The sequence below is a fragment of the Microcebus murinus genome, chromosome 1 (assembly GCF_040939455.1).
Source record: "Microcebus murinus isolate Inina chromosome 1, M.murinus_Inina_mat1.0, whole genome shotgun sequence".
In the NCBI taxonomy this organism is placed as follows: domain Eukaryota; kingdom Metazoa; phylum Chordata; class Mammalia; order Primates; family Cheirogaleidae; genus Microcebus; species Microcebus murinus.
The window spans coordinates 40,208,387-40,236,163 of record NC_134104.1 but is presented as its reverse complement, the minus strand read 5'-3'; the positions used below and the strand labels follow the sequence as shown (position 1 = coordinate 40,236,163).

Below are 27,777 nucleotides of genomic sequence, written 5' to 3'. Positions count from 1 at the left end.
GTTTCACTTAATTTTAAACTTGCAGAAAATATGGTACTTAATTTATACAAAATTATAAATTTCCTTCCCCCACTATAAAAGTTAACCAAAATTATACAAAAATAGTTTGAAAAGTTGAAGAAAATATACAACCAATAACTCTAAAAAATTCACTATTAGCATTTGGCAACATTTCTTTCTAGTTTTTATGCATAGTTTTATACTTGATTTCTTGTTTTTATGCATAGTTTTATACTTGATATCAATTACATACAATATTGCATATACGGTATATACATATGCATTTTACACATAAAGGCATATGTGTCAAAGGATTATCTTTTAAATCAATAAAAATAGATGTTGACCAGTAGCTTTAATAAAATACAGATATCAAATCATCTAGAATCATATGTTATAAAATGTTATCTTTAGTTGTGTTTAAAATCATAACATTCATAAAAATTGAGAAAAAAGTTTTTCATGTAAAATAAAAAACATACTTACCTATTTTATGACCCAAACAAAATCATTTCAATGCACCAAATGAAAAGAGAAATGAGGTAGTAGCATAAATTATTTTTATTGTGTGAAAATGTCATAATTCATGATGATGAAAAATATAGCATATAGCAAAATACATATTTGTTAAAATCTACCTAAATTTACAGAACATGTTTTAAAGTATTTTAGAATGCTTTAAGAATACAAATTAAAATTTTTGAGAGAGCTATACAAAACGCTAATTCCATTTTATAATATATTTAATTTCAAAATCATTTTTATTTGTTTTTATTAAATGGAGTCAGTAAATACACTACAGTAAACACTGATACGAAATACAAATCTTAAAAACATGTATATTCTCAAACTAGATAAATATTAAAAAGATGTCAAAAATATGAGTTTTGTTTAAAAATTGAATAAATGTAAATATTACAAAAGGAACCAAAAAGTTGTTCAATTTTCCCTCCAAAATCCAATAAAAAATTCACATACTGTCTTCTTGTGTTGCTTTTCATCACATTTCAGCCACCTATCAAATTTATGTTGTTGTGAATTTTATATCTGAAGTAGAATGCTTTTTACTCCCTCAATGTGGTAGGTAGGTCCCATGTACAAACTCCAACAAACTATACGGTGCTGACTACAGGAATAAGTGACCTGATTAATAAAAGTTCAGTGAGTTAAAAATATGAATTAATGCTCTGAAATAAAATTTTAAAAGTAAATAATAATCATAATAAATTGCATTAAATGTACTTCTTAATGTTATTATCAAATACCAGTATATGTCTATTGTCAGTACAAGTTACCAGAAGCACCAATCTTAACAAGGTGATATAGAAATCATTCCATTTATAGGGTTCTCACCTTGATATAAAGATATGTTTTCAATTAAATGCAACATTATGAATCTATTATTCCAAATATAAATCCAAAAGTTTGTCTAAATGCCAGATGAATAGAGAATCTTATGAATGCCATGCTTAAGTGCAAGAGAAGTGTTATCTTTCTAAATTGAGAAACTATTTTGGAATTATTTATTTACAAAAGTAATTCTGAACCAATATTTTTACTCGTATTGCTTTAGTATCAAGCTATTTCCCTCGTTGTAAAACACAAGTCTTTGGACCTGCATTAACTTTTGTGGTCTTTGTGCCTTTAATTTCAAGGCATTATGTAATGCTTTCGCATTACAATAACCTAAAAAAGTCACTACTGCTTCTGTCAGAACAAGGGAGCACCTTGATCTCTGAAAGTAATCTTTAAAATATGGGTTTATTGAAACTTTTAATAATATCTCACAGAATATATTTTGATTAATTTAAAAAGCATTTAGGTAAAAATGGTATTTCAAGTCTTTCATTTATTAAGATCATCACCGAAGAAAACAAACAACAACAAAATGAACTTTCTCCTTGGGTATTACTTTCAAAGCACATATGTTAGACTAAAGATCTGAGAATCTACTGTTTTAAAAGGTATTATTTTTAAATTAGGACAAATTAGGACATACACTTGAAGAACAATGTTATTAAAAAACATACCTGAAGTCATATAAATATATCCTGTTTTTATAGTTCATGTCTATCAAGTAAATCAACTCTACTTTCCAGACACAATTTAAGCAGAGCATCTATAGAAAAGTGCACAATCAATATCATAGTAATTACAATTCTTAAAAGTTTTAGAAAAATATAAAAATAGTTAAAAATTTAGGTTATAAATCCCAGAAGTTCCCCTTCCATGTGCATGTATTTTACAAAAAATGTTTAATATATAGAAATACAGACTATTAAAACAAATAGTAAAGAAAGTATACAGAGTCCATTGGCTCTTTCTCTGAAAAAGTTTTCCTTCAGGAATATGCTCATGAGTGGGGATGTGCACACCAAAGAGACAACACTAAATCTTTCTAACTTGGTCCAAATGTTCATCCCATCAACTGGCCATTTTTCTTTCTTTCTTTTTAACTGTGAAGAACATCGGTAATTATCAAGTGAGATCCTTAACTATTCATCTTCTTACTGAAATCACTACGGTTATCTTGCCCCAGTCAACAATGTTCAGGGTTTTTCTTCTTTTGAGAAAAAAGAACGTCCCACTTCACCTTGCTGATATTAAGAGAGCTCATCCACAAGACTTGGCTATGAGATCACGTCATGAACATCACCGTTGGGTCTCTGTCGCACAGCCAGGGGAGGCAGCGGCTTCCCATAGAAATCTACATAAAGAAACCAAAAGCATACAACAGTTATGGTAAATCAAGATTTTTAACACAGTTCATTATTTCCCAACCAACACCTTTAAAAAAAGTAAGACATTCTAACTTAGCAAGTGAGGCCATGGGTGGGGAAGACAGAAAAACAATCAGAATCCAAGAAAACTTTAACAAATTGAAAACACAATCACCCCGATAAATTCCTAACTGTAGATTAGAAATTAATCTCTACTTGACTTAATAAAAAGCTGCACCTATTGGATATATTTATTATTATTTTTGTTTCCAATTACACATTCATACTAGAACAGAACAAATACAAAATATGGAACCTACTGCTGATGTCTTGATAAGTCCATTCTATGTTTTTATCCAGTGGCTGCTACTTTTAGGTATTCAGGAGAAGCATTCATTAATTATTCCTGTGTTCTTGAAAGTTACAATCTTTTACAATAATGCTTCAACATAGTTCAGTGATTTGTAGAATATTTTATTTTTTAAAAAGTATTATTTTGTTCTTCATAATAAATTTTTATTCCTTAATTATCATAAATTGGCTTATAAATTATTATTTTTTTTGAAGAAGGGTCTTGCTCTGATGCCTGGGCTAGGGTACAATAGTGTTATCATAGCTCATTGCAGCCTCAAACTCCTGAACTCAAGCAATCCTTTTACCTCAGCCTCTCGAGTAGCTGGGACTATGAGTAGCTGGGACTATAAGCGAGTGCCACAACACCCAGCTAATTTTTCTATTTTTTGTAGAGCTGTGGTCTCATTCTTGCTCAGGCTGGTCTCCAACTCCTGGCCTCAAGCAATTTTCCCACCTTGGTTTCCCAAAGTGCTAGAATTATAGGCATGAGCCACCACAGCCGGCTAGCTTATAAATTTAATGGCATATGTAAACCTTCAGTCAGTACTTACTTTCTGGTCTGTCACCTTAAAATTATTCTAGAAGCATAGGTGTTCAGGATCACTTAAAATAAATATATTAAAAATATGTTAGGGGAAAATGATTTTTAAAACAACTATAGATTCAAAGCAACTACTAAGCTGCAAGGATATCCTAACAAATCTTAATAGAATATAATGCTATATCAGGATGAATTAAAGGTATAAGTTTCAAAGCTGGACAGACCTAAATTCAAATTCTGATTCTGCCACTTAATAGCTATATGGCCTTGGGGTATAGGTTCCTCATGCACAAAATGAGTATATTGTTGCCCATCCTATAAGGATATTTGGGAGAATTAAAATGACATAAATACCTAAAGTGATTAGCAATATGCGAGGCACATGATATATGTAGTTATAATTAAAATAAGAGATATTCAATTATTTTGATAAATTATATCCTAATTTCTTAAATTCAAAATTAATAGAATTTTAATACGGAACAGAACTCACAGTTAAACTAATGTGAATATTTACTAATAGGTTTTACTTTTACAATTTAAAAATATCTTTTTTAGAAGATAAATAAATATACATTCAAGACATCTCTTCTTCCCTGCCAGAAAATTAGCTTACTCCTGTTGTTGATTTTGTTCTATTTCTTAGGCAGAAAATCAAATCATTCTATACAAAGTAGGTTTCTTATTATTACCTTAATTCTAGAGGATATAAGTTGATTTTCCAGCTAAAATGACCAACTTAATTGCCAACACATATTTTTATAAAGGGTTTCAAATTTTTTAACATGAAAATGGAAGAGCAGTAAAACTTCACACAAAATTTTATCTTCCTTCATAATTTTAATATTCTTTAGTTTGTGGATTTGGTATTTTTTACCAACAGAATCTTTGATTCATTTCTCATAATGTATAATACATAATACATAACATATTCATAAAGTACAGATTGAGAGTATTTACAAGCGAATATACATTCTCTTTTTAAATCTCTTCTCCAAACACATCTGTCTTACCTGTTACACTGAGCAAGCTTTGTAAACAATAAAGCAATTAGAAATGTAGAAGCAAATTGCTACCAAGGTACATGCCTATAATCAAAGTACAAGTAAGTCTCTGCCTTATAAATTCACAATCTGACTATAACAAATTATTTTTCAACTCAGAAAATTTTAAGCTAAATCAAATGTAGTCAGTTTTTAATTATTTACTCTAGTTCATCATATATGTGTTGTCTACTTGCCATCAACCTTATATCAATATGCTTCTAAATATAAATGCAAAGAAATATGTACAAAGTAAGGAAAAGAAGAGGATGCAATTATGTAATTGGTACCTAACAGTATCTCAGATGAAAATCTCATGATGACCCCTAAAAACTATTTAATATAAGCTTTTTGTACTAAAATTTTACATGTATCATATATGCTTTCTTCTCCAATTAATGAAAACAGAGTTGACTGTACATTTTAACCCAGGTTAGGTATACTTTCACTTCGAATTTATTGGACAAAATAATAGAAACATTTTAAAACTTGTGAAGTTATAGTGTTTTTTCTGCTCTGGGAAGTTAGTTTGATACATACTTAAAATTAACTAAAATATTAGAATATAATGGTCTTAAACTGAACTAATTTACTGTAATTCTTTCCCAGGAGTTCTAATTTAAAAACAAACACAGAAAAGGAGAAATTTTTTTAAAAATACCTTCTCAACCCATTTTCAACTCTTTTTTCCATTTACCCTTAACTGTGATGTTCCCCCTGAATGCTACCATCAGTTATTTTCTTTTTACTTCTTACTCTTAGTACCGAAACAACCTCCTAACTGGGATTCTTACTGCATGTGTAGCCATCATCAAATCTATACTGTACATTGTGACAAAAATTATTTTTCTAAGCAGCAAATCTAACAAGATCATTTTCGCTTTTAAAAATGAATACTATCTCTTAAAAAATTATAGCAAGTCTAGATATCTTATCATACATATAAAGCCTTCACAATCTGACACTACGCCTTAAATCTACTTTCAATACTCTCTATAATTTAAAAATTTCTCTTTCTTATCCACTGTATGCACATGAACCTAAGCTCCAGGCACAGGTAACTTCATGCTATTCTTCAAATAAACATTGTTCTTTCCTACCTCTCTATCTCTAAACAATCCACTGCTTCTGCTGACTCTTCTCATTCTTCAAAGACCCAGTTCTAATGCCAACTTCCCTAACTGCCCATGCAGCTTATGCACAGCACTCCAGTTGTAAACCATAGAATTTATTGGCATAGAACTTACTGCAGCTTATGCACAGTACTCCATAGAACTTATTGGCATATATACTATAGTAAGCTGAAGTATTATCTTCTCCATTAGATTAGGACCTCCGTAAAGGAAGAATGTGCATCTTACTCATCATTACCAATGTTTTAGATACTGCTAATTACAAAATAGTTGCTTATTAAATGACAAGGTCAGTAAGAGAAAAAAAGTCTGTCATATTAAAAATATTTTTTCTATGGCTGGGCGCGGTGGCTCACGCCTGTAATCCTAGTACTCTGGGAGGCCGAGGCAGGCGGATTGCTCTGCTCGAGGTCAGGAGTTCGAAACCAGCCTGAGCTAGAGCGAGACCCGTCTCTACTATAAATAGAAAGAAATTAATTAGCCAACTAATACATATAGAAAAAATTAGCTGGGCATGGTGGCACATGCCTGTAGTCCCAGCTACCTGGGAGGCTGAGGCAGCAGGATCACTTGAGCCCAGGAGTTTGAGGTTGCTGTGAGCTAGGCTGACGCCATGGCACTCACTCTAGCCTGGGCAACAAAGCGAGACTCTGTCTCAAAAAAAAAAAAAAAAGATTTTTTCTATATATGTACATGTGTATATATATATAAACACACTTAACATTACCTAGTTTTTTCTAACTCAGTGAATATTTAAATTGACAATGTATTGTACACAAATTCACTAAGAGTTATCATGAGTTAATCTACTATAGTTAATATAAACATCATGATGTAAAGTCAGTAAACCAGAGATATGTGATTCCACCGGAACAAACACTTTAGTAATTCTGATATAATGTAAGGACAAACTTTTCTGCCTTTAGAAATGTGGGGAAAAAAAGCAGATAATTTTCACTAATGATTATAAAGAAATATTTTATTACTGATCTACAGAATTCTGAAAACAAAAGCAAATAGCATATTTATATTCATGTACTTTTTGAATGAAAATATTTTATACAGTTTGACATAATTTCAAATTAGATGGTAATGCTTTTCCAAAGATTAAACTTCTTTTTTCGTAGTGATTTCCTTATAAAACCAAGTTCTAGATTATGTAAACACAGTCATCAAAAAGGGAATTGAAGGACAGGTGAGGTGGCAGAGGTGAAAGGATTATTTGTGGCCAGGAGTTCAACTAGCCTTTGCAACATAGTAAGACTCTGCCACTACAAAAAATTGAAAAATTAGCTAGGCATGGTTATATCTGCCTATAGTCCTAGCTACTTGGGAGGCTAAGGCAGGAGGATTACTTGAGCCCAGGAGTTCATGGTTATAGTGAGCTATGATTATACCATTGTACTCTAGTCTAAGTAATAAAGCAAGACCCTGTCTCCAAAAAAAAAAGGAATTCGATGTTCTCAATGGACAAGTTTATTGAGTACAATTCTATATAGTTATTATGCTTTTGCATTCTGGAAATATTTTATGGAAACAACTTAGACTGATGGTCTGTAATCACAACTATTGCCTGTTTTGGAAGCAGCTGTCTACTATTTCTAACTGTCCTTTCTCTAGTTTTTGCCTCCTGAAGTTCTAATGCCATAAACTAGCTAGACTATAGCTTATGTTAATTTTATTCAAAGTTGTTCTCTTAACTCAATAAAGCCTTTAGTAACTTTCCGTTTAGCTGAACTTTATTTGGGTTACTGATTTCAGCTCTGATGTTACAAATTGTGTTGATCTTTATTTCATTTTAATATTCAGCAGCTGTGTGTGTTAGGAATAGAGGGAGAAAAATTATGTAGCACTATCATTGAGCACATTGAGCATATATAGGACACTGCAGTTGACACTGTATTATTGTCTCATATTTAAATTGTCTTAAAACATTCCCTTTTTCACAATTACTTGTATAAATGTATCATACATAAACACAAGCTATGATTCTTCTTACCTGTATTCTAAGGTAAACATCAAATCAAATAATATAGAGGTAAAAGCCCACTTAAGAATAAAAAAATTTTAAAAAATTAAAAATGAAGTATAATAAAAAAGGATGGCTGTGGATTTGAAAGGCTTCCAAAAATAAAATATAAGGTTGTTGAAGTTATGAGGTAAAGAAAAGTGGATGTAATATGATATGTAACATGATATTTGAAAACTGATCCTTTTGCATTACCATTATGACGTGTTTCACCAAGAGGCTCAAGTTTTGGAAGTCTAGTGACTTTAGGGGTTCCCCAGCCAACTAAAGAAAAAGAAAAACATTTAAAAACACTGTTAAACAATGTCTCTTTAGGTCTGTTGAGAGGATCCCTCCCTTGACAGGAAGTGTTTATAACACTCAATGTCAATTCAAATATACTGAATGACAAAGTACTACATAGTTATAAACTTGTTTTAAATCAGTTCTATTTAAAAATGTAATTATAGGCTGTTAACAACTGCTTTAAGTTTTCATTCACATTTAATTAAAAATATAAGAAGCTTTACTACCATCATAAATAAGCTTAGGATACTATTCTCACCCCTAGCAGAGGTTAAATGTGTTCTTAATAAATGGAATACTAGAAATGAGACTTTAAAAATTTCTTAAAGGAAAATGTTACCATCTAAAGTCTTGTAAGCAGGGCTCCTATGAAGACATTATAAACATATTTACCTGGTCACCAGATATTTATTGAGCAACTATAGTAGGTGAATATGCTTAGTGTTGAAAGGTTATAATTATTGTGCAGGTATGTCCCAGTATTTTACATGATTTACTCCACTTAATCCTTTTAACAACTTAGGAGGTAGGTATATATGCTGGAAATATATTAGAAATATTAATACATCTTGGATTTAAACATTAACTTTCAGGATAAAAGGTCTAATTTTTTAAAAGCTCACATTAACCATCCATCTATGACACTTACATTATTTTTAGTAATCTGGGTACTGATATTTCAAATAGAATTTGAACATATTCTAGGAAGTACCGAGTAAGGTTTTCTTAATAGTTTTTAATTTTTTTTATAAAACATAATTTTTTTATAAAACTTTTATAAAACATTTCTTTCTGATTAAAAAAAGGAAAAGATATTTATATTGACAAGAACAAATTAGAGTGAAGAACTCTTCTACACAAATTCACAATAAATATACTACATAAAAACTACACAATTTTTTTCCTTTTTTCTCCCTTCTTTAAAGCAGCATTTCTAAATTCAGTATCAGTATCAATTTACTTACTAGGAGGAGGAGGTGGGGGTGGTGTTGGACTTTTAGGAGCAGAGTCATCTGTATTAACTGGCTCTACCCGGTGACTCCTTTTCATTCTTAGTTTCTTAGTTTTCTTTTTACCGTTATCTATAAGAATAAAAACATGAAATATTATACCTTTGAAAAAAGGTGAACTTCTATAATAAAAAAACAAAGAATAAAACAAGAATATTGATATAATTAACATAAAAACATCTTTTATTCAACTTTGGAAAGTGTTACTAATGATCAAATATGAACTGAAATTTACTAAGAATAATTTTTTTTAAGTGACGGCTTGAATAAGTGATTAATGAATATGATATAAATAGCCAAAAGTCTGTATATTAAGTTCTAAGAGAAATTATTTAGAATACAAAAAAAGTTTACATTTCCAAAAGCAACTTATATTTCTCTCAAATGTCATATGAAACAAATATAATTGTCTAATTGCAGGAGTTTCCATGAAACTCAGAATGGCCTGAGAAAAAAAGAGTTGTTGATTTTTCTCAGTGGGATATGTAGAATAATTCTGGGTATAAATAATCCAAAAATAATCCTTTGAAATGTTAAAAAAAAAGACCCTAATTAAATCTAAATACATTCATTAAAATAATCTCTAAACAAGGTATGCCCAATACAAGTTTATGTGATCAAAAATCACATTAGGAGACCTACCATAATTGAATTTGTTTTCTTTCTCTTTTTTTTTTTTTTTTTTTTTGAGACAGAGTCTCACTTTGTTGCCCAGGCTAGGAGTGAGTGCCATATCATCAGCCTAGCTCACTACAACTTCAATCTCCTGGGCTCAAGCAATCCTACTGCCTCAGACTCCTGGGTAGCTGGGACTACAGGCATGCGCCACCATGCCCGGCTAATTTTTTGTATATATATTTTTAGTTGGTCAATTAATTTCTTTCTATTTTTAGTAGAGACGGGGTCTTGCTCTTGCTCAGGTTGGTTTCGAACTCCTGACCTCGAGGGATCCGCCCGTCTCGGCCTCCCAGAGTGCTAGGATTACAGGCGTGAGCCACTCCGCCCGGCCTGAATTTGTTTTCTTTCAAAATAGAATTATTTATAGATCCCTACTCAAACACATATAAACATTTTAAGGATATTTATGTTAATATGTAAATTTGAACAAAGTAAACCAGGATGGCATATTATATAACCAAATTTAGAACATTAAAGTTACTGTAATATTTTAACTGACAATTACAAATTGCTAAATTTATATATATGTAATATATTTTCTAAAATGAGAATTATCTGCAATAAAAATATCTAATATCTGTGAAGCCTACAAAGTAATAAAAATGAAAATATATTTAAAAACAAATTATTTTTCTAATAAATTAGTGTCACTTGAGACATTTCACTTCCAATAGAAACAAAGAAATCATTTTACAATTAAAGCAGTAAGCTTTACAACTGGAAGAATAGAAAGAGAGTTCCAGAACTACATAATACTTCATGATGGGCAGTAGCTTAGGGTCATGGGGATGTGGAACATGATCTGGACTGGGGTCTCAGTCTACCCACTGATGAAATGCATGATCATACATAAACAAGTTATTCAACTTCTTCAAGTGGCTGGTTTCCTCATTTATGTAACAGGAAAAATACACCCCAGAATTGCTTTGTTAAATAGCATAATGCTATGTTGAATAATATAACTTAATGCACCTGAAGGCATGTTTTAAAGTATACAGTACAATGTTATATATTTTTATAGTTATATGAATTACTACCTTAGATCTCCCTGTGCTATATTTTCAAATCATTTGCCAAATCATTTTGCTTTTTAAAATATAATATTTTAGGGCCAGGTGCAATGGCTCATGCCTGTAATCCTAGCACTTTGGGAGGCTAAAGCAGGAGAATCACTTGAGGCCAGGAATTCAAGACCAGCCTGAGCACAAGTGAGATCCCATCTCTCCTAAAAATAGAAAAATTAGCCAAGCATGGTGGCATGCACCTGTAGTCTAAGCTACTTTGGAGGCTGAAGCAGGAGGATCACTTGCACCCAGGAGTTTGAGTTTACAGTGAGCTATGATGACCCAACTGCTAGAATCCTTTTTAAAAACTGAAACCACAGTAATAAATCCTTTTAACTCTGTTGCCATAATTCTATGGGTATGGATAAGGCTGCTCTAACTTCCCAACTGTCAAAAAGTATAACTTTCAAATCTAATATTTTCAATTCTGTACCTCAGAATTGAAACCTTATTTTCATAAACCCTATGATACTATAAAAAATTCTTATAGATAATAAAGGCATATTACTAAATAGGAAGGCAAGGAAGTAACAATTATTGGGCATCACCTACTTGGCAGATAGTGCTAGGAGTGCTAGAGTGTTATTTTATAGCTAACCCTAAAAGCCCTGTAAATAAAGATTGTTTTTCCCCATTGTAGAGATAAAGAAACTAAGACTGAAGAATGCTATATGAATGAAAGAGTCAGGATTCTATCACAGGTTGTCTGATTGCAAACATAGGCTGACTCTCTATGACAGCAATAGACATGAATGTTCTATTAAATCACATAACCAGTTGTGGGGGGGAAGCAGTTATGAGTTGAAGATTTTGTATGATATTAAAATAAGAGGAAATTGGCTATTTGACAAGATTTTTACAAAATGTCCTATTGGTTATGTTTGTATCCTATAGAAATAGCCAGTCAATAAAAGAAATGATGTTGATTTTAGCATTATGAGGCTTAAAAAACATACAAATAAAAAAGAAGACTGAAAGATGTTAAATATATTCCAAGAATTCTTGAGGGCTATGCTGTATTCCAAATTTGTGAAAATAAAATTTAAAACTGAATCTTCTGTTGAAATCTTTATAAGTAACAAAGTATCACATTTTAAGTCATAATGGGAAAAACATGTTAGGAGCAAACTGGCAAATGAGTAATTAAGGACCTTGAGAAAATCATGATAAATACTGTATTTGGAGACAAAAAATATTACAGTACATTTTTGTGAAAATAAATATGATAAATGAAATAAAGTATAAATAAGGTCTTATTAATATATACATATGAAAATTACTTTAAATAAATTTATCACCTGATTCTGATGATCGCTGGTCTGTCTCATCTTCATTCTCCAACTGCTTCTTATAATTTTCTACTAGTCCAGATTCATTGCTTTTTTGGCCATTGTCACTAATCTTGCTCTCTGGCTCTATTTGCTCATGCTCCATTTTATGTTTCAGGTGGCAGCCATCACTGACTTTCTCCATCTTTTGCTTCTTTTTCTCTTTTTCCATTTTTTTTTCATTCTAACAACAACAACAAAAAACCCTATTATCTTTATTATCATGTTTATATATAAGATAGTTTTAAGGAAGAAATCAAATAATCTAACAACATTCTGTAACTTCAAGGACACTGTGAGATTTCTATTTAAAAAAGTGTTGATTGTATCATTAAAACATGTTAATTGCCAAATATTCAGTAAATATATAAAGTAAAACAAAAGAAAACAAATATTAAGAGTAATTCCACCATCTAGTGATGACCACTATTCAGTGTATGATGACAAAGCGGTGCTTTTCTCTACCTATCCCCACACACATACAGACATACACCACCTACAAACATATATAAAGTTAATTATCTCCATATACATATTTACGTATTGGTTTTTTTGGTTTTTTGTTTTGAGACAGAGTCTTGCTCTGTCATCCTGGGTAGAGTGCAGTGGCATCATTGTAGCCACCACAACCCTAAACTTCTGGGCTTGAACGATCCTCTTGCCTCAGCCTCCTGAGTAGCTCAGACTACAGGTGCATGCCAGGATGCCTGGCTAATTTTTCTATTTTTAGCAGAGATGGGGTCTCACTCTCAGGCTAGTCTTGCACCCTACACCAATGCACCCGGCCTTATATTTGTTTGTTGTTTAAACAAAAAAGAACTGAAGATTTTATTTAATAATATAAACTTCTTTCCATGTCAATGAATATACAAAGTGCTTAGAATAGTACCTCAAAATACTATGTAAGTGTTAGCTACTATTATTTTCATCAATTACATTATCACTTTGAATGGTTAAAGCATAACTTATTTATAACTTATTTTACCAATTCTCTATCAATGGAGAACAAATTTACTTTCAGTTTTTCACTATTACAAGAAATACAATCATCCTATTAGCTTTTTTAAGATTACATTCTTAACAACAGAATTGTTGGAATGTCATGCATATTCACAAACTTCCCTTCAGAAAAACTAAATCAATTTATACTGTCAGGGTGTTCCATAAAAACCCGCCTGTTTCACTTATCCCGCTCCTAAATTGAGCAGCTACTAATACTCACGGCTGATGAGGTGATTTGGGGTCATACTTCTGATTGGCTGACTACCATGTAAATGAAGTAACTTTTGGGACATACTTCTGATTGGCTGACCACTATGTAAATGAGGTGACTTTTGTGAAAACTTGTTATTGGCTAACTGTAACCCCCCAAAAGGTATAAAACTAAAAGAAAATGAAAAAGGGGCGCTCAGAATTTGGTGGCAGATATGCCTCTCTGAGCCCACTGGCGAAATAAAGCTGACTCTCCAACTCTCCGTGTGCTGCTTGGGTGTTTCTTCAGCCAGGAGCTGTTCACACCTGCGGGAACAATACCCCCAGGCAAAGGGTTGGGAAGGTGATTTTTCTCTACATCTTTCTCTGCAAATCATTAATGACCTTTTACATCTCTGACAAATTAGCAAATAACCATGTTTACCTTAGTGTTGTTTTAGTTTAAAATTTTTATAGTTATTAGCAAAGATGAACTATTAAATACCCTTCTTGCCATTTTTATTTTTCCTTTAAAGAACTGCCTGTGATAACCCAAGGCCCACTTTTCTGTTAGATTTTCATTATTTTTGTAGTAATTTGCAAGGGTTCTTTAGTTTGTTCTATGTGTCACTAGGACCGGGTCTCATAGTCACATAGGACTACATATCCTATGTGTCCTATTTTCCATTAGGGTTTGTTATGTTCATTTTCATTTTTGCTTTGTAACTTTGTAGAACAGCTCTTTTAAAATTGAATACTACAAGATTTTTTCACTTTATGAAAAAATAAAGTGAATTTTTGATTCACTTTATGATTGTGGCTTGACTGTCCTGCTTTTAAAGTTTTCCACCTCTAAGCATATATAAATATTTAACTCCATTATCAACTAGTATTTTTAAGGCTTTACTTTATTAATACATTTAAGTCATGGATATTTCCAGAACTTAATTGGCTATACAGTTTTCAATGATTTTACTTTTATCCAAGTGATTGTTCATACTCTTTTCTCTAAGGTTCGAAATGTTTCTTTTATCTTATACTAAATGCTCATGCGTTGTTAGGTTTATTACTATTTTTCCACTGATCTGTCTATTCTGGAACCAATACCTAACAGTACTTTACCAATTTTGTTAACTGTGGTAAAAGCCAAAGGAATGGTATGTGCTTCTGTTTAATGCAAACATACCAAAGTAAAAGTTTCATGGAAAAAAGAAAATTTGCATAGTGAAAACGAGACTGTCAGCAATTTGTTTTCATTTCTTTACTGATCATCTTCTTAAAAGCATCGTAGTTTAAAAGCATAATAATTATACTTCCCTCATGTCACTTACTAATTCAGAGACTTTCTGCGTACTACTGTACACCAGTATTGTTCAATTCTTTATATTGTGAAAAATACAATGCTGTGAGAAGGGCCTTTTCAGCGATTTATTCCCATGGTACTATAAAATAAACAGTCATTCACAAAGCGAGCTTTATTATATACTTAAGAGTAAATTAATGTTTCTAAGTGAAAAGCAAAACTTGATTTCCTTCTTTCTATCAATATTTTTAAAAGAACCTAAAACAAAACTTGACAAACATAATTTTTGATAGGATAGAGACAAAAACAATAGCTCATGCCATTAAGATGGTTTTACTATACTTAGAAAAACACGTATTTAGAGTGATCCTAATAGGGTTAATGAAATGTGAACTAAAGTAAAATTTTAAGGCTCAATCCCACCAGCTGACTGAATGGACCCCCTCCTGGCCAAAGGAATATCCTAAAATTTAATTGTCTGCCAGGAAGAGGGAGGTCAAATATGCCTTATGCCTCCCTCCCTTCTTGGAGACTTCCTTTGTAACCCATTAACAGGTCTAAGGGTATGCAAAACAAACCTGCAGGTCCTCAATTTATACAACAAATCTATGTCTAGGTGACTTATCTCTGATAACAGCTCCTTATGTTAAAACATTCCAAGCCTTTAGACAAAGCTTCATGTCTTTAACCAATTACAAGCCAAAGAATCTTTAAACCCACCTATAACCTGTAAGCCCTGCTTAGAGATGTCTCACCTTTTTTGTGCCAAACCAATGTATGCCTCCCACATATTGATTGATGACTTTACCTGTGACAACTCCACTCCCCCCCACTGTCTCCCTGAAATGTATAAAAACCAAACTGTAACCCAGCCACAGTGAGTCAACTTGCCCAAGGCCCCTTGGCAATGGCTCCAGGTCATGGTCAAATTTGGCTCAGAATAAATTTCTTTAAAATTATTTTACAGAGTTTGGCTTTTTTCCATTGACAGATTGAATACAATTAACCTTCTGATATCTATGCAACTTAAAACAAGTATCCCATATTACCAATTATTTTGCAAAATAAAGCAATACCAAACTATCCAATCATTTTCTTACTTGTGGAGCTGCCTCCCTTCTCAGCAGCAGCTCCAAGGAAGAAATAATCATCCACTTTTCCACATGAGCACCTGTGTGGAAGGAGGCAGCAACAGGGGAAGAGGAATGGAGAATACACCAGCTTCCAAAACAGGCTCTGAGTAAATGGAGGAAGTTAGGAAGCACTGCTTCAGAGGAGGCATGGTACTGAGGGCCATGAAGCAAAGCCCGTGAAAACTCTGGACACCAGCAGAAAATAAAAACAAAGACAGACGCACACACACAAACACACACACACACTTAAGTTCTTCATAATTAAAATATACAAATTAAGAATTAATGTTGGTGAAATTCCTGATGATTTAAAATTAAAATTAATGGTATTCAGATACAGGAGAATTTTTTGCCATCTCAAACATTCTTTTTTTATGTTAATATTTTACTTAAACCAGTACAAGCACCATGCTTATAAAAGACTGTCCAAAATAAACATGTAATATGAACTAGCAGAGACAGAAACTATAGCTTAAGGTGTTGTGCCAATTGTTGGTTTTGTTAAATGATGTCAGGTAACTGTTAAAATTCACCAGACTAAACCATTAATTTTTCAAGCCTCCTGAATTATATTAGAATCTAAGTCAGTGGGAATGATTAGATGCCCTGGCAGGTTCAAGTAATTACATGTGTATGAATTATATTACTAAAAGCATGAAAATACAGTTTCCATGACAAGTTTACTGTAGTTGTTTTAATTATTATAGGAATATGATTACTGATTGGAAATGTCAAATGGCATAAAAACAAATCTCTTAAGAACATTCAATTTGGGACCATTGGCTTTAAGTGGCCTACAATATTATTTATCATATTCTTCAGAAATACAAAATAAAATGTGTCCAGAAATGTTTGAAATATACCTCACCTAAGTTATAAAGGCTAAAATTCTATAGATTCTAGTTATTATTAGTCTAATGAACAAATGGAGAAAGAAACCATACTAAGAATACTTGAATTTTTTTTTTTTTTTGAGACAGAGTCTCACTCTGTTGCCCAAGCTAGAGTGCCATGGTGTCAGCCTCGCTCACAGCAACCTCAAATTCCTGGGCTCAAGCGATCCTCCTTCCTCAGCCTTCCGAGGAACTGGGGCTATAGGCATGAGCCACCACGCCTGGCTAATTTTTTTTCTATATATATTTTTAGTTGGCCAATTAATTTATTTCTATTTTTAGTAGAGACGGGGTCTCGCTCTTGCTAAGGCTGGTTTCGAACTCCTTACCTTGAGCAATCCAACTGCCTCAGCCTCCCAGAGTGCTAGGATTACAGGTGTAAGCCACCGCACCCAGCCAACAATACTTGAATTGATATAAATTACTACTCTACTACTCATCAAATATCAGCATTTAAACTTCTGTGAAAATATCTACTTGTCACTAGTCCACATATGGATTAATGACATCACTTGGGTTTTAAAAGTAGTCTAAACATTTTTAAGTATACACCTTCCTTAATATCTGCATGGAGAAGATCAAACATTTTTAAGTATCATGAGAAAATAGAAAATTGTTTATGAACTTGGGCAATAGCAAGATCCGTCTCTATAAAAAATAAAAATATTAGCCATGTACATACACCTGCAGTCTCAGCTACTAGGGAGGCTGAGACAGAAGAATCACTCTCAGCCCCACGAGTTTGAGGTTACAGTGAGCTATGATGACACCACTGCACTCTAGCACGGACAACAAAGTGAGATCCTGTCTAAAAAAAGATAAAAGGAAAAAAAAAAAGAAACTATTTATGTACCGTAATGCATTATAAGCATATAAAGATTGTTGCAAAGGGACTGTAAGAGCAATACAGAAATAGACAATAAAAACAAGAGTAAATATATTACTATCACATGACAAAAATGACACAACATAGATTTATCAACACGGCAACTATAATAATTGCCATAGTCAACCTTTATTTTCATTGTCATCAAATTCTGAAGTCATGTTTCCCTTTTCCATTAGATAAAAAAGTAAATTGAAGAGGAAAAAAAAACATAGTACACCTTTCATCAGTCTCTCACCTTTAATTTCTTTTAGAAATAATCTCTGGAGAACAACTTCTATTTTCCCTACCTCCTTTCTCAACTCCCCGCCTCCTTTCCCAAATTCCAATTTCATAATTGAAGATATAAAAATTACATTCGTCACCATTCATACCTCAATGATTACAGACGCTATCGGCTGGAAAGGATTCATTGGTTCTGGGTCCAACTCAGCCATATCACTGGTTCCATCGAGTTCAGCCTGCTCTTCTCTTTGTTTTCTATTGTTTGAGGAAAAAAATTGAAATTCCTTTAGACAAAATGTTTAGCCATGTTTAAGAAAATTTGCAATAGGTTTCAGAGTATTAAACTTAGTAATTTAAACATGTAGACATGGCTTTTAATTACTGAGAATATTTCAAAATCTTTATGTAGGAAATATGCATCTGGCCCCATGTAAGATTAATCGTTTGAATTTTTTTAAAAAGAAATGCTGACAAAAATGATGACTTCTTAATGTCAATGGTGAAAATTAATTATTTTTCCATGTGCCATGGGTGTCTATTGATCAATTTATTAATTACCCTCTAAATATCAAAGCTGCCCTCTTTACTAGTGTTAACAAATAAAGAAATCCTCTTATTAACACTGTTCTTAAGGGATATGTCTTCTCTTGTAAAATAAAACCGGGAAAACATTCTTTTAACTCAACCTAGGATTTTATTTCTACACAAACATGTTTCTTGTTTATTATACAGAAATAAAAAAGCTGGACATCTATAGATTGATTCTTTAGAAGTATATGATCAATAATAATATAAAATCATATATTTTATCAAGTTGTGCATCATATTTGAACAACATACTGTTGCTTTGCATAATAGTATAAGAGCCTATAAAAATAAGTTTGCCATGTATCATTCAGATTAAATAATTTCATATTAGTTACCACTGAAACATTTATTATCTCTGTGATTTATAGTTAATGTTCTCCCATACATGAAGAGTAGTAAGTTACTAAACCAAGCCACCAAAGACAGAAAAATGAGTACTGTGGATCTATAATTAGATTATAAGTATAGTACAGCAACATGGATGTTCACTGCCATGACATCAATTAACTGTGTTCTAGATGGACATATATATTCTTTTATTTTGAACCTAGGAAGCCAAGATTTGGAGATTTACAAATCTTTGGACCTGCATCTTGGAGCCTCTACTTTCCCACAGATGTAGATAAAAATAACCACTTCATAGAATTATCCCAAGGATCAGAAAAGTAATACATGTGAGAACACTCTGTAAATGAACCTACTCATAGGACAGTCATTGTTATTATTGTTACTCATTTATTAGTAAGCAATTTCGGGTATATAGTATTAATATACTATTTTCACACAGCATATGTTATACTGTTTTTCAAAAACATTGGAAATGACTATCTGAACCAATCAGATTTAGTAAAGTAAAAAGGTTGTTTTTAATCACTCTTCTCTGAATACCAATTTACTTTTTTTTATATTTTTTTTATTTTAGCGTATTATGGGGGTACAAGTGTTAAGGTTACGTATATTCCAATTTACTTTTAATTACAGAATGTCAGCTCAACAGGAGAAGTCTCAGACTACAAATGGGATGGCTAAGGAGAAAGAAAAGGGGAATGAGTATTGGAAAAGCTTGCCATACATGAACTAGAATATCATTATGGAAAACACAAAAACTAAAAACATTACTACCATTAAATTTCTTTTATCTAACTCATCTTTTGTTGTTGCTTTTTTGTTTAATAGAAAAAAGCAAAGGAGTTTTCAGGAAAGTGTGGCCATATATTTAATTTTTATAAATATATAACAAGTATACTTACATGAATAATTGGTTATACTGAGCTTTTACTTTAAAAATCATGAAAATACACACTAGGATTGAAAACCAAAGACTCTCCAAAACTTCATATTGGCAGACGCCAAAAATACTCACCCCTTTCTTTCTTCGATATCAAGACATGCTTTGAAAGACATGCTCATCATATTGGTATTATATTTGATATTGATATTAATTTCCATTAATATTGGAAATTATTACTGCATAAGAGTAAATTTAATTACTATAATACCAGCAAGAAAATTAGAAATCTATCACCTAAACTTGCATAGAGAAAGATCCATAGAAATAGAAAATTTACTGGTGTCTTCCTTCATTCAGAAAGAGGAAACTAAATAGACAAAACTAGCAAATCATTCATAAAATTATCCTGTTTTTGACTCTTCAAATTCATCGTGGTACAAAATTAATCTACTTACCTTTCTTCTTGTAATTTTCGCACTCGTTCAGCCCTTTCGCGTTTCTCTTGTTCCTCAAGAGCACGCTGCTCTGTTGTATCTTTTTGGATACGTTCATTTAAGGCCTCAAAGTCTCTTGCAATAATATGTAGCAGCCAATAAAGGCCCTTTTTAATGGACTTGTCAATTTTCTTTCCATATCCCAAGACTGCTGAACAAGGTTCCTAAAACAGAAATTTATTTGACTTAAAGATTAAAAGTTCTCCACACAAATCTATCCAAAAACCATTCAGTATAATTACTAGCAAATCAAAATTAAGCTATTTAAAGTAATGATATGGAGCATCTGCTTATTTAACTTATAAAACATACCTTTGCAATGATCACCAACATCAGTACATTAGAATGGAAATATTTTACAAATATCTGTAAGCTACTAGAGACATTTTCACAAAAGAAGTTGACACTGCTAGTTATAATTTTAAACAAGCTTATTGAAAGATACAATTGAACTGCTATAAGTAAAATATCCCAGAAGTTTTAATTCCTTATATTAAAATTTACTGCAGTAAACATTCATAAGACTGACAGCCTAATGATCATTTTATGGAACTAGAATAAATGATTAAGTCTCTTGTCCATCTTCCTTAAGACTGTGTGACTTCCCCTTTCTATAATAGTAAAAGTCGATATTTAACATTTATTTATTATTAAAACATTTAGAAGGTATGAACTTGTGAAAAGAAAGTGGTTGGCTTGGGGATCAGAGGAAACTGAATGGAAGCTGATGGTTGGAAATGGTGGAAATTGGAAAGATACAAGTAGGTGTTTTTAGAGGGTTAATAAAATGGCTTATTTTATTAAATAAAACACTAAGCATGACCTGGAAAAAAAAAAAAGACTGTGTGACAACTCTCCTGATATGATTTTTCAAAACTAATGATAAATATCTACTAATTATACTTTTCCATTTACAAAGTTCATACCATGATGTGTGGGTATAGCTATAGATTCCATCAGGCAATATCTTAAACAAAAAACAAATGTGAAAATCTTTGAAACCATGGAAGGATAGTTTATGAAAGTCAGTAACAATCAAATAGAAAATAAGTATTAAGGTATTAAGTCATATCAACAGAACAATGACAGTGTGATTTCCTGGGTGAAGAAAAAAAAATTCTTTGAAAGATTGCTTTCTAACTGCTATTACCTTTATAAAAACTAGGTTTCACTGAACCTATCTCAAAGCACAGAAAAAAAAATAAAACTTACTATCTGACATAGGCACTTGTGCTCATTGACCAATTTTTCCAGAGACAGACATTCAATCACATCAGCTTCTCCTAAAGCCCCTTCTTTGTCTTGTTTATTTGCTAACCTAGAAAGACAAATGAAGTAATTTTAGAGCAAATATATAAGATTAGATATATATGGCAACTTAAAGATATTTTGACATTCTTCTATTCCTAAGTTTTAAATCTACTGATTAAAAACTATTGTAGTATCAATTTCATCATTTTCCTTTATTTATTATAGCTAAAATAAAATTGGTCCATAAAAGGGAAATCAGATAAAGAGAAATATCAAGAAAGCATAAACAATAGATCAATAGGCCAACAAAAAAGCTACCAAACAGGAAAAAAAGTGGACTGTTTTCCACAACTCATAGCCATAAATTATGTCTTTATCTTCTTAAAATACAAACTGTATCATTTTTTAAATGCTCAAATATTTATGCTGAGCTTGTAATATTTGAGCTTATCTACATTTCTAATGTGTGAATGTGCCCATGTAAATGTGCAATTTACTGAAGACACCAGACCACATCTTATTTATTTGATAAAGCACTGGGCATAAGAAAAGAAGGGGAGGGGAGGGGAGGGGAGGGGAGGGGAGGGGAGGGGAGGGGAGGGGAGGGGAGGGGAGGGGAGGGGAGGGGAGGGGAGGGGAGGGGAGGGGAGGGGAGGAGAGGAGAGGAGAGGAGAGGAGAGGAGAGGAGAGGAGAGGAGAGGAGAGGAGAGGAGAGGAGAGGAGAGGAGAGGAGAGGAGAGGAGAGGAGAGGAGAGGAGAGGAGAGGAGAGGAGAGGAGAGAGAGAGAGAGAGAGAGAGAGAGAGAGAGAGAGAAAGAAAGAAAGAAAGAAAGAAAGAAAGAAAGAAAGAAAGAAAGAAAGAAAGAAAGAAAGAAAGAAAGAAAGAAAGAAAGAAAGACACTCAATTACGGACAAACCAGAGATCAAAAAAAGAAAAACCAAAATACGTTCTAAAGAAAAACAGGAATTATCACAATATGCCACTATTTGCCTATCACATGGTATAGGTCAAAAAGTTTAATAAAATAATGTCTTGGCCAAGGTTTGATAGACTCTAGGAAAAAATATGTATTTTTAAATATATATTTAATATATAAAATATATATTTGTACATATATACATAATAAATGTAATGAACCCTTATCACTTTTCTTTAAAAATTATCAACACTGTGTCATTCTTGCTCATCCACATACCTTCTACTTTTCCCCTAGTCATATTACTTCACCTGAATGTTTATAAACATTACTATAATACCACAATTACATCTTACAAAATTAACAGTAAGTCCTCAATATTACTCAAGTCACTCAATATTCCCCAACATCACTTTGCAAGTATTATGTTCAAATTCAAACCAGATATACATTCATATAATTTATTACTTACCTCTTTTTGAAACTGTATTACTACCCTTCCCACCTCAACGCCACCATCCCTTTTCCTCCCATGACTTTAATTTGCAAAATAAAATAGTCATTTTTTTCTTTAGAATTTCCCATGTTTGGGATTTGGCTGATATCTTCCTCATGAGCTCATTTAACATACATATCCTGTATTTCCTATACCTGGTAGTTAGATATAGAGGCTAGATGAATTTCAGATTGAAATCTTTTGACAAGTGTATTTCATAGGTGGTACTGGTACTTAGGAGGTATATAATATCACTTTTATATAATATTCTATTTTAGTGATATTAAAATTGATCAGTGGATTTAGTTAGAGTCAGCCTGATCCATCCAAAATAAAGTTCCTCATTAACCTTTTGCCTAATGGTTTTAGCAGTAATTGAAGACCTTTGCTTAATTCCATTATTTTATAAGAGTTTATGAAACAGTGCCTTTTTCCACTTCTGTATTTCTTCTGCATTTACTAGCAAGATTTTTGCTAAAAAATATACTTTTATCAATTACTTGATAACTCTTACAATGTATAGAGAAAAGTCAAGATAAATATTTGATCCTTTATCTTTATTTCCTAATTTTCGTAATGAATTGGTGTTCTAGCAACCTCCAAAGGTGATCAAATTGCTTTGTTTTTTCATTTTGTCTTATTTTGGGGGTATCATTATGAACTCATGGATTTAAAAAATATATTTGATGTGTTTCAATTTATTGCAGTTGTTCTTTTTGAGGCTCAAAGAACAGGAATCCCCTTCAGATGGGTACCTAGGTCATTCTGGTACAATTCCAACAGTCTTTGATAGCTTCTTTGCTTTCTACTATGAAACAAGGTTCCAGACCTAGAATCATTCATTTCCCTAAGAAGCCCTGGTCCTTTCAGAGGGAAATTGTATTTTTAAAGACCATAATCTGGTCATTATGGATATACATTGCTATTGACTTGCCACTGCTGCAAGATCTTTTCAGTGTACAAAGCTAGGAAATAGGTTTTTTTTGTAAAAAAAAAAAAAAGAAAGAAAAACTTAAATCATGAGTTCATATTGATTTTTACATTTCAAATCAAATATTACCAAGTTTTTACTGAGCTTCTTAGATTTTTCTTTTTTTCTTTTTTTTTTTTTTTGTAACAGGGCTAGAATGCAGTGGTGTCATCATAGCTCACTGTAACCTCAAACTCCTAGGCTCAAGCAATCCCCCTGTCTCCACCTCCCGAGTAACTGGAACTACAGGCTCGTGCCACCACACCCAGCTAACTTTTTTACAAGGTCTCAATATATTGCTCAGCTGATCTCTTAAACTCCTGGGATCAAGCGCTTCGGTATTCCAAGGTGCTAGAATTACAGGCATGAGTCACTGCGCCCTGCCTTAAATCTTATTTGTATTTCTTATTAGTTATGATGAAAGTTATAGCTCCTTATGGCATTAACTATTTGCTTTATCCAACTATATACAGTAGTTTCAACAAATATGTTTCAACATATTTATTCTTAAATATGTTTATTTCATATTTAAGTATTTGATATTAATTTAATTTTTTTTACATATTTATTCCTAAATATAAGACTGCTAAATTCAAGTTAAGATCTCTTTGTGGTTATTTTTGTCCTGAGATATATTCTACTAGACATGCACAATTGAAATATTGAGTTTTAAAATGAATTGAAATAATACTTTTCCATATGGTTATGTCACCACCAAGATCTATAGCTAGGTTCATTTGTTTCTAGGTGCTTTTGCTTTTTAGAGATAGTTTATTTTTTAATTTCTAAAATAGTTGTATGGTTCCAAATTCAAAACTATAAAAAAGATACAATCAGAAAGAACTATTTGCCTTCTCTGCCCCCTTTCTTGTCCCTATTCCTTCCCTTGTCCTATAGATAACCACTTTCATTAGTGTTTAGTTCATCCTCCAATTATTTCTTTTTGAAAATATAAACAAGTGTATGGGGAAAATGGCATTTTAAAGACTACAATTTGGGTACTAAGGATATTCACTGCTATTGACTGGTTTATGTATGTATATATATATATATATATATATATATAGTATTTATATCCACCTTCCTTTTCTTCCTCAAAGCTAGCATACTATATACTCTTCTGTACTATCCTTTTTTAAACTGAATAGTAAATCCTGAAATTATACTGAAGCAGTATAAAGAAATCTTCTTTATTATTTCCTAAAGTTGCAAAATACTCCACTGTATGGATATTCCATCATTTACTCAGTCAGTTCTACATTGAAGGACTTTTGTGCTTCCAGTGTTTTATTTTTACAAAAGATTGCTGTGAAGAATAAGTGTGTAAAGAAGTCATTTTTTATTTTGGGAACAGATTCCGGGAACTGGAACTAATAAATCAAAGAATAAACATAAATGTTATTTTGACAGATACTATAGCAAAGTCTTTCCTCTTGTCCTCAAATAATAACCACATAGAAAAAAAGGAAGTGATCTGGAATTTGGTAGTATGAGAGAATTTGGTAGTATGAGTATGGTAGTATGAGAGAAATTTTCATTTCTAATTTTTCCTATAAACATTTCCCTCTGCTAAAAAATAATTTTGAATATTATATTGATATGATAAATAGATGGTTTAACATATTGCTGTACAACTTTAGTTCTATACAGAAAAACATGGAAAAATTATTTTAAAATAAAATTAGCAGGTGTAGTAAAAAGAAAATAGGGTGGAAGATTTACATGAACTCAGCCAACACAGCGGCTCACACCTGTAATCCTAGCACTCTGGAAGGCCGAGGTGAGAAGACTGCTTAAGGCCAGTAGTTTGAGACCAGACTGAGCAAAACCTAGCGAGACCCACTCTCTACAAAAAATACAAAAATTAGCCAGGTGTAAAGGAATGCGCCTGTAGTCCCAGCTAGCCAGGGTGACAAAGCAAGACTCTGTCTTTCCCCGCCCCCCCCCCAAAAAAACACAAAGAACAAAAAAAAAGGGGGACATGAGCTCTTTTCTGATTGTTCTACTTCTGAAATTCTATGATTTTATGAGCTAAGCTCTTATGGGATTTCCTAAAATAGGACAAAATTCAATCATTTTAAAGAAAATGGAACAAAAAGCTTCTGTACCAAGCTTCTTTCCATTCCAATTTATTCTTATTTAATTCTGTATTTTTAGCAAGCTTTGGTATCTATAGAAAAGAAAGTAACTTTCATTTAAATACAAACCCATTTTTTTGGAGTAATGTATTTTATATATAATGTAGGACTAAATTTGCAGAGCTTGTGCCAAATACTCTATGTAGGCAGTTTAACAATGACTTCCTGTTACCAACTAGCTCCAATGAAAATGATCTTCCTTTAATCTAAAGAACAGGTGTATAACAGGCAGAACCGGATTCTCCAGGTGTGAAGTAAGCAATCTGTTCTCATTTGCTATTAACAGCAAAAGCACAACTTTATCTCTTAACTTATTTGATTCCATTATTTGGCTTTCAATTAACAATATGAAAGCCACACAGAAATTAGTCTGTGACCTATAAGATAGAGATTTAAGTAATTTGATGAAAACATTACATGAGATGATATTCAGATTTTCTCTCAAGGCAGGACTCCAACACCGCAGGTGGAAAACCAACAAAAGGAACAAGACAGAAAGGTACTGTCTTTTTGTATTTTTTAATGTGATATATCCATAGACTGGAATCTGGTTATAGTGTACATTTAAAAATAGCTCAACAGAATAATGAAAGTTTCTTGTTTTGCTCAGATTTGGACAGGGCTATAGGCAACTGATTTGTTCATATATACTACTTATATACTGACTGGGATTTGGGTGTAAAACTCTTGAAAATAGACCACTACCACAAAAATCAACTTTAGGGGAAAGACATTTTTTTTAAGTTCTTTAAAAAATAATTTCTCATTTTGTTAACACTAGAAAGTCAGATCCTATGAAAACAAACCTAAAATTCTTCCTTTTATAGACAGACTATAAATTAACCATACTGTGCTTACTTTAAACACTTTTACATTTAACTCTGAAAAGAAGCTTACACCCAAATTTGGCACCTATGTAAAACCTTTAAAGTTGAGATAATTTTCTATATGGTCTTAACTAGCTGCTTCATTGTTATTTCCCAGAATCTTCTCAAATTGGTTTGAGGAAATTAGAAAATAATTTTGTTGTAAAAGGATTAGTCAGTCATCTTTTTAATGTTTTTGTATGTTAAAATATCAAAATACTCAGTGATTGTTTTAATGTTTCAGCCAATATGTTAAAAAAATTTTAATTATATAATTTAACATAAACATTACATTGATGTGATAGTTTGAAAAATGTAAGTCAGTATCACTTAATGCAACATATAGATAGGTCAGGTATTTTCCAAGTTGCCATGTTAGAATTTAACAAATATTCCATTTCAAAATAAAATAACAATAATTTTTATAAGTGTTTTAAAGGTGAATTTGAGAATTGGCCATGTAATACCTAGAACATATTATCTTCATGGCTATGTAGCATTAAATTTAATATAAAAATCATTTTATGTATGTACAGCTCATTTGAATAAATGAAAATTCAAAAATTACACGTCTTATATTTACAAAAAAAAGATCTTAAGTTAAACAAGTCAATTTAATACCTTCTTTACACTAAAAGTAGAAAAAAAAAGCTTTGAAAGATTGCATTAAAAATGTTAGAGAATTCAAAATCAGATAATATATGCAACCTGTAATAATTTTTTAGTTTGTTTTAGAAGTTACTATTTTGCCCTTATTTATAGCCACAGAGGTTCATATTACATTAAGATCCTCTGTTTTTTACTTGAATTAGGGAAAGTTACAAGCTGACTTCACATATAAAAACAAAAGAATATTTTATGTTGGGTAAAACCTGGTTTTATTTATTGAAATCTTTTATTTAATCAACATAGTAACTATAAAAATGTAGCTTACTTAAAAAAAAATCCATAAATACATGAAGTATCTAACCCAAGGCATATTTCTTAAAGCACTAGGTAATTTTCATTCAT

General features: G+C 31.9%; 1 protein-coding gene across 4 annotated transcripts in view; it reads right to left on the bottom strand.

Annotated features, from left to right (window-relative positions):
- Positions 1-543: 543 nt before the first annotated feature.
- Positions 544-27,777, bottom strand: part of ARL13B (ARF like GTPase 13B) — a 72,076-nt gene continuing 44,842 nt past the window's right edge. For 2 of the 4 annotated variants that reach the window (XM_076001047.1, XM_012760970.3), the window contains 7 exons: positions 21,342-21,447; positions 20,091-20,293; positions 17,966-18,071; positions 12,156-12,369; positions 9,071-9,187; positions 8,016-8,084; positions 544-2,707 (listed from right to left, as the gene is read on the bottom strand). In XM_076001047.1, the coding sequence (XP_075857162.1) occupies positions 2,631-2,707; positions 8,016-8,084; positions 9,071-9,187; positions 12,156-12,369; positions 17,966-18,071; positions 20,091-20,293; positions 21,342-21,447 (892 nt within the window). In that variant the 3' untranslated portion in view covers positions 544-2,630. The remainder of the gene's footprint in view (positions 2,708-8,015; positions 8,085-9,070; positions 9,188-12,155; positions 12,370-17,965; positions 18,072-20,090; positions 20,294-21,341; positions 21,448-27,777) is intronic. The other 2 variants (XM_076001054.1, XM_012760971.3) reach the window with 1 other exon arrangement.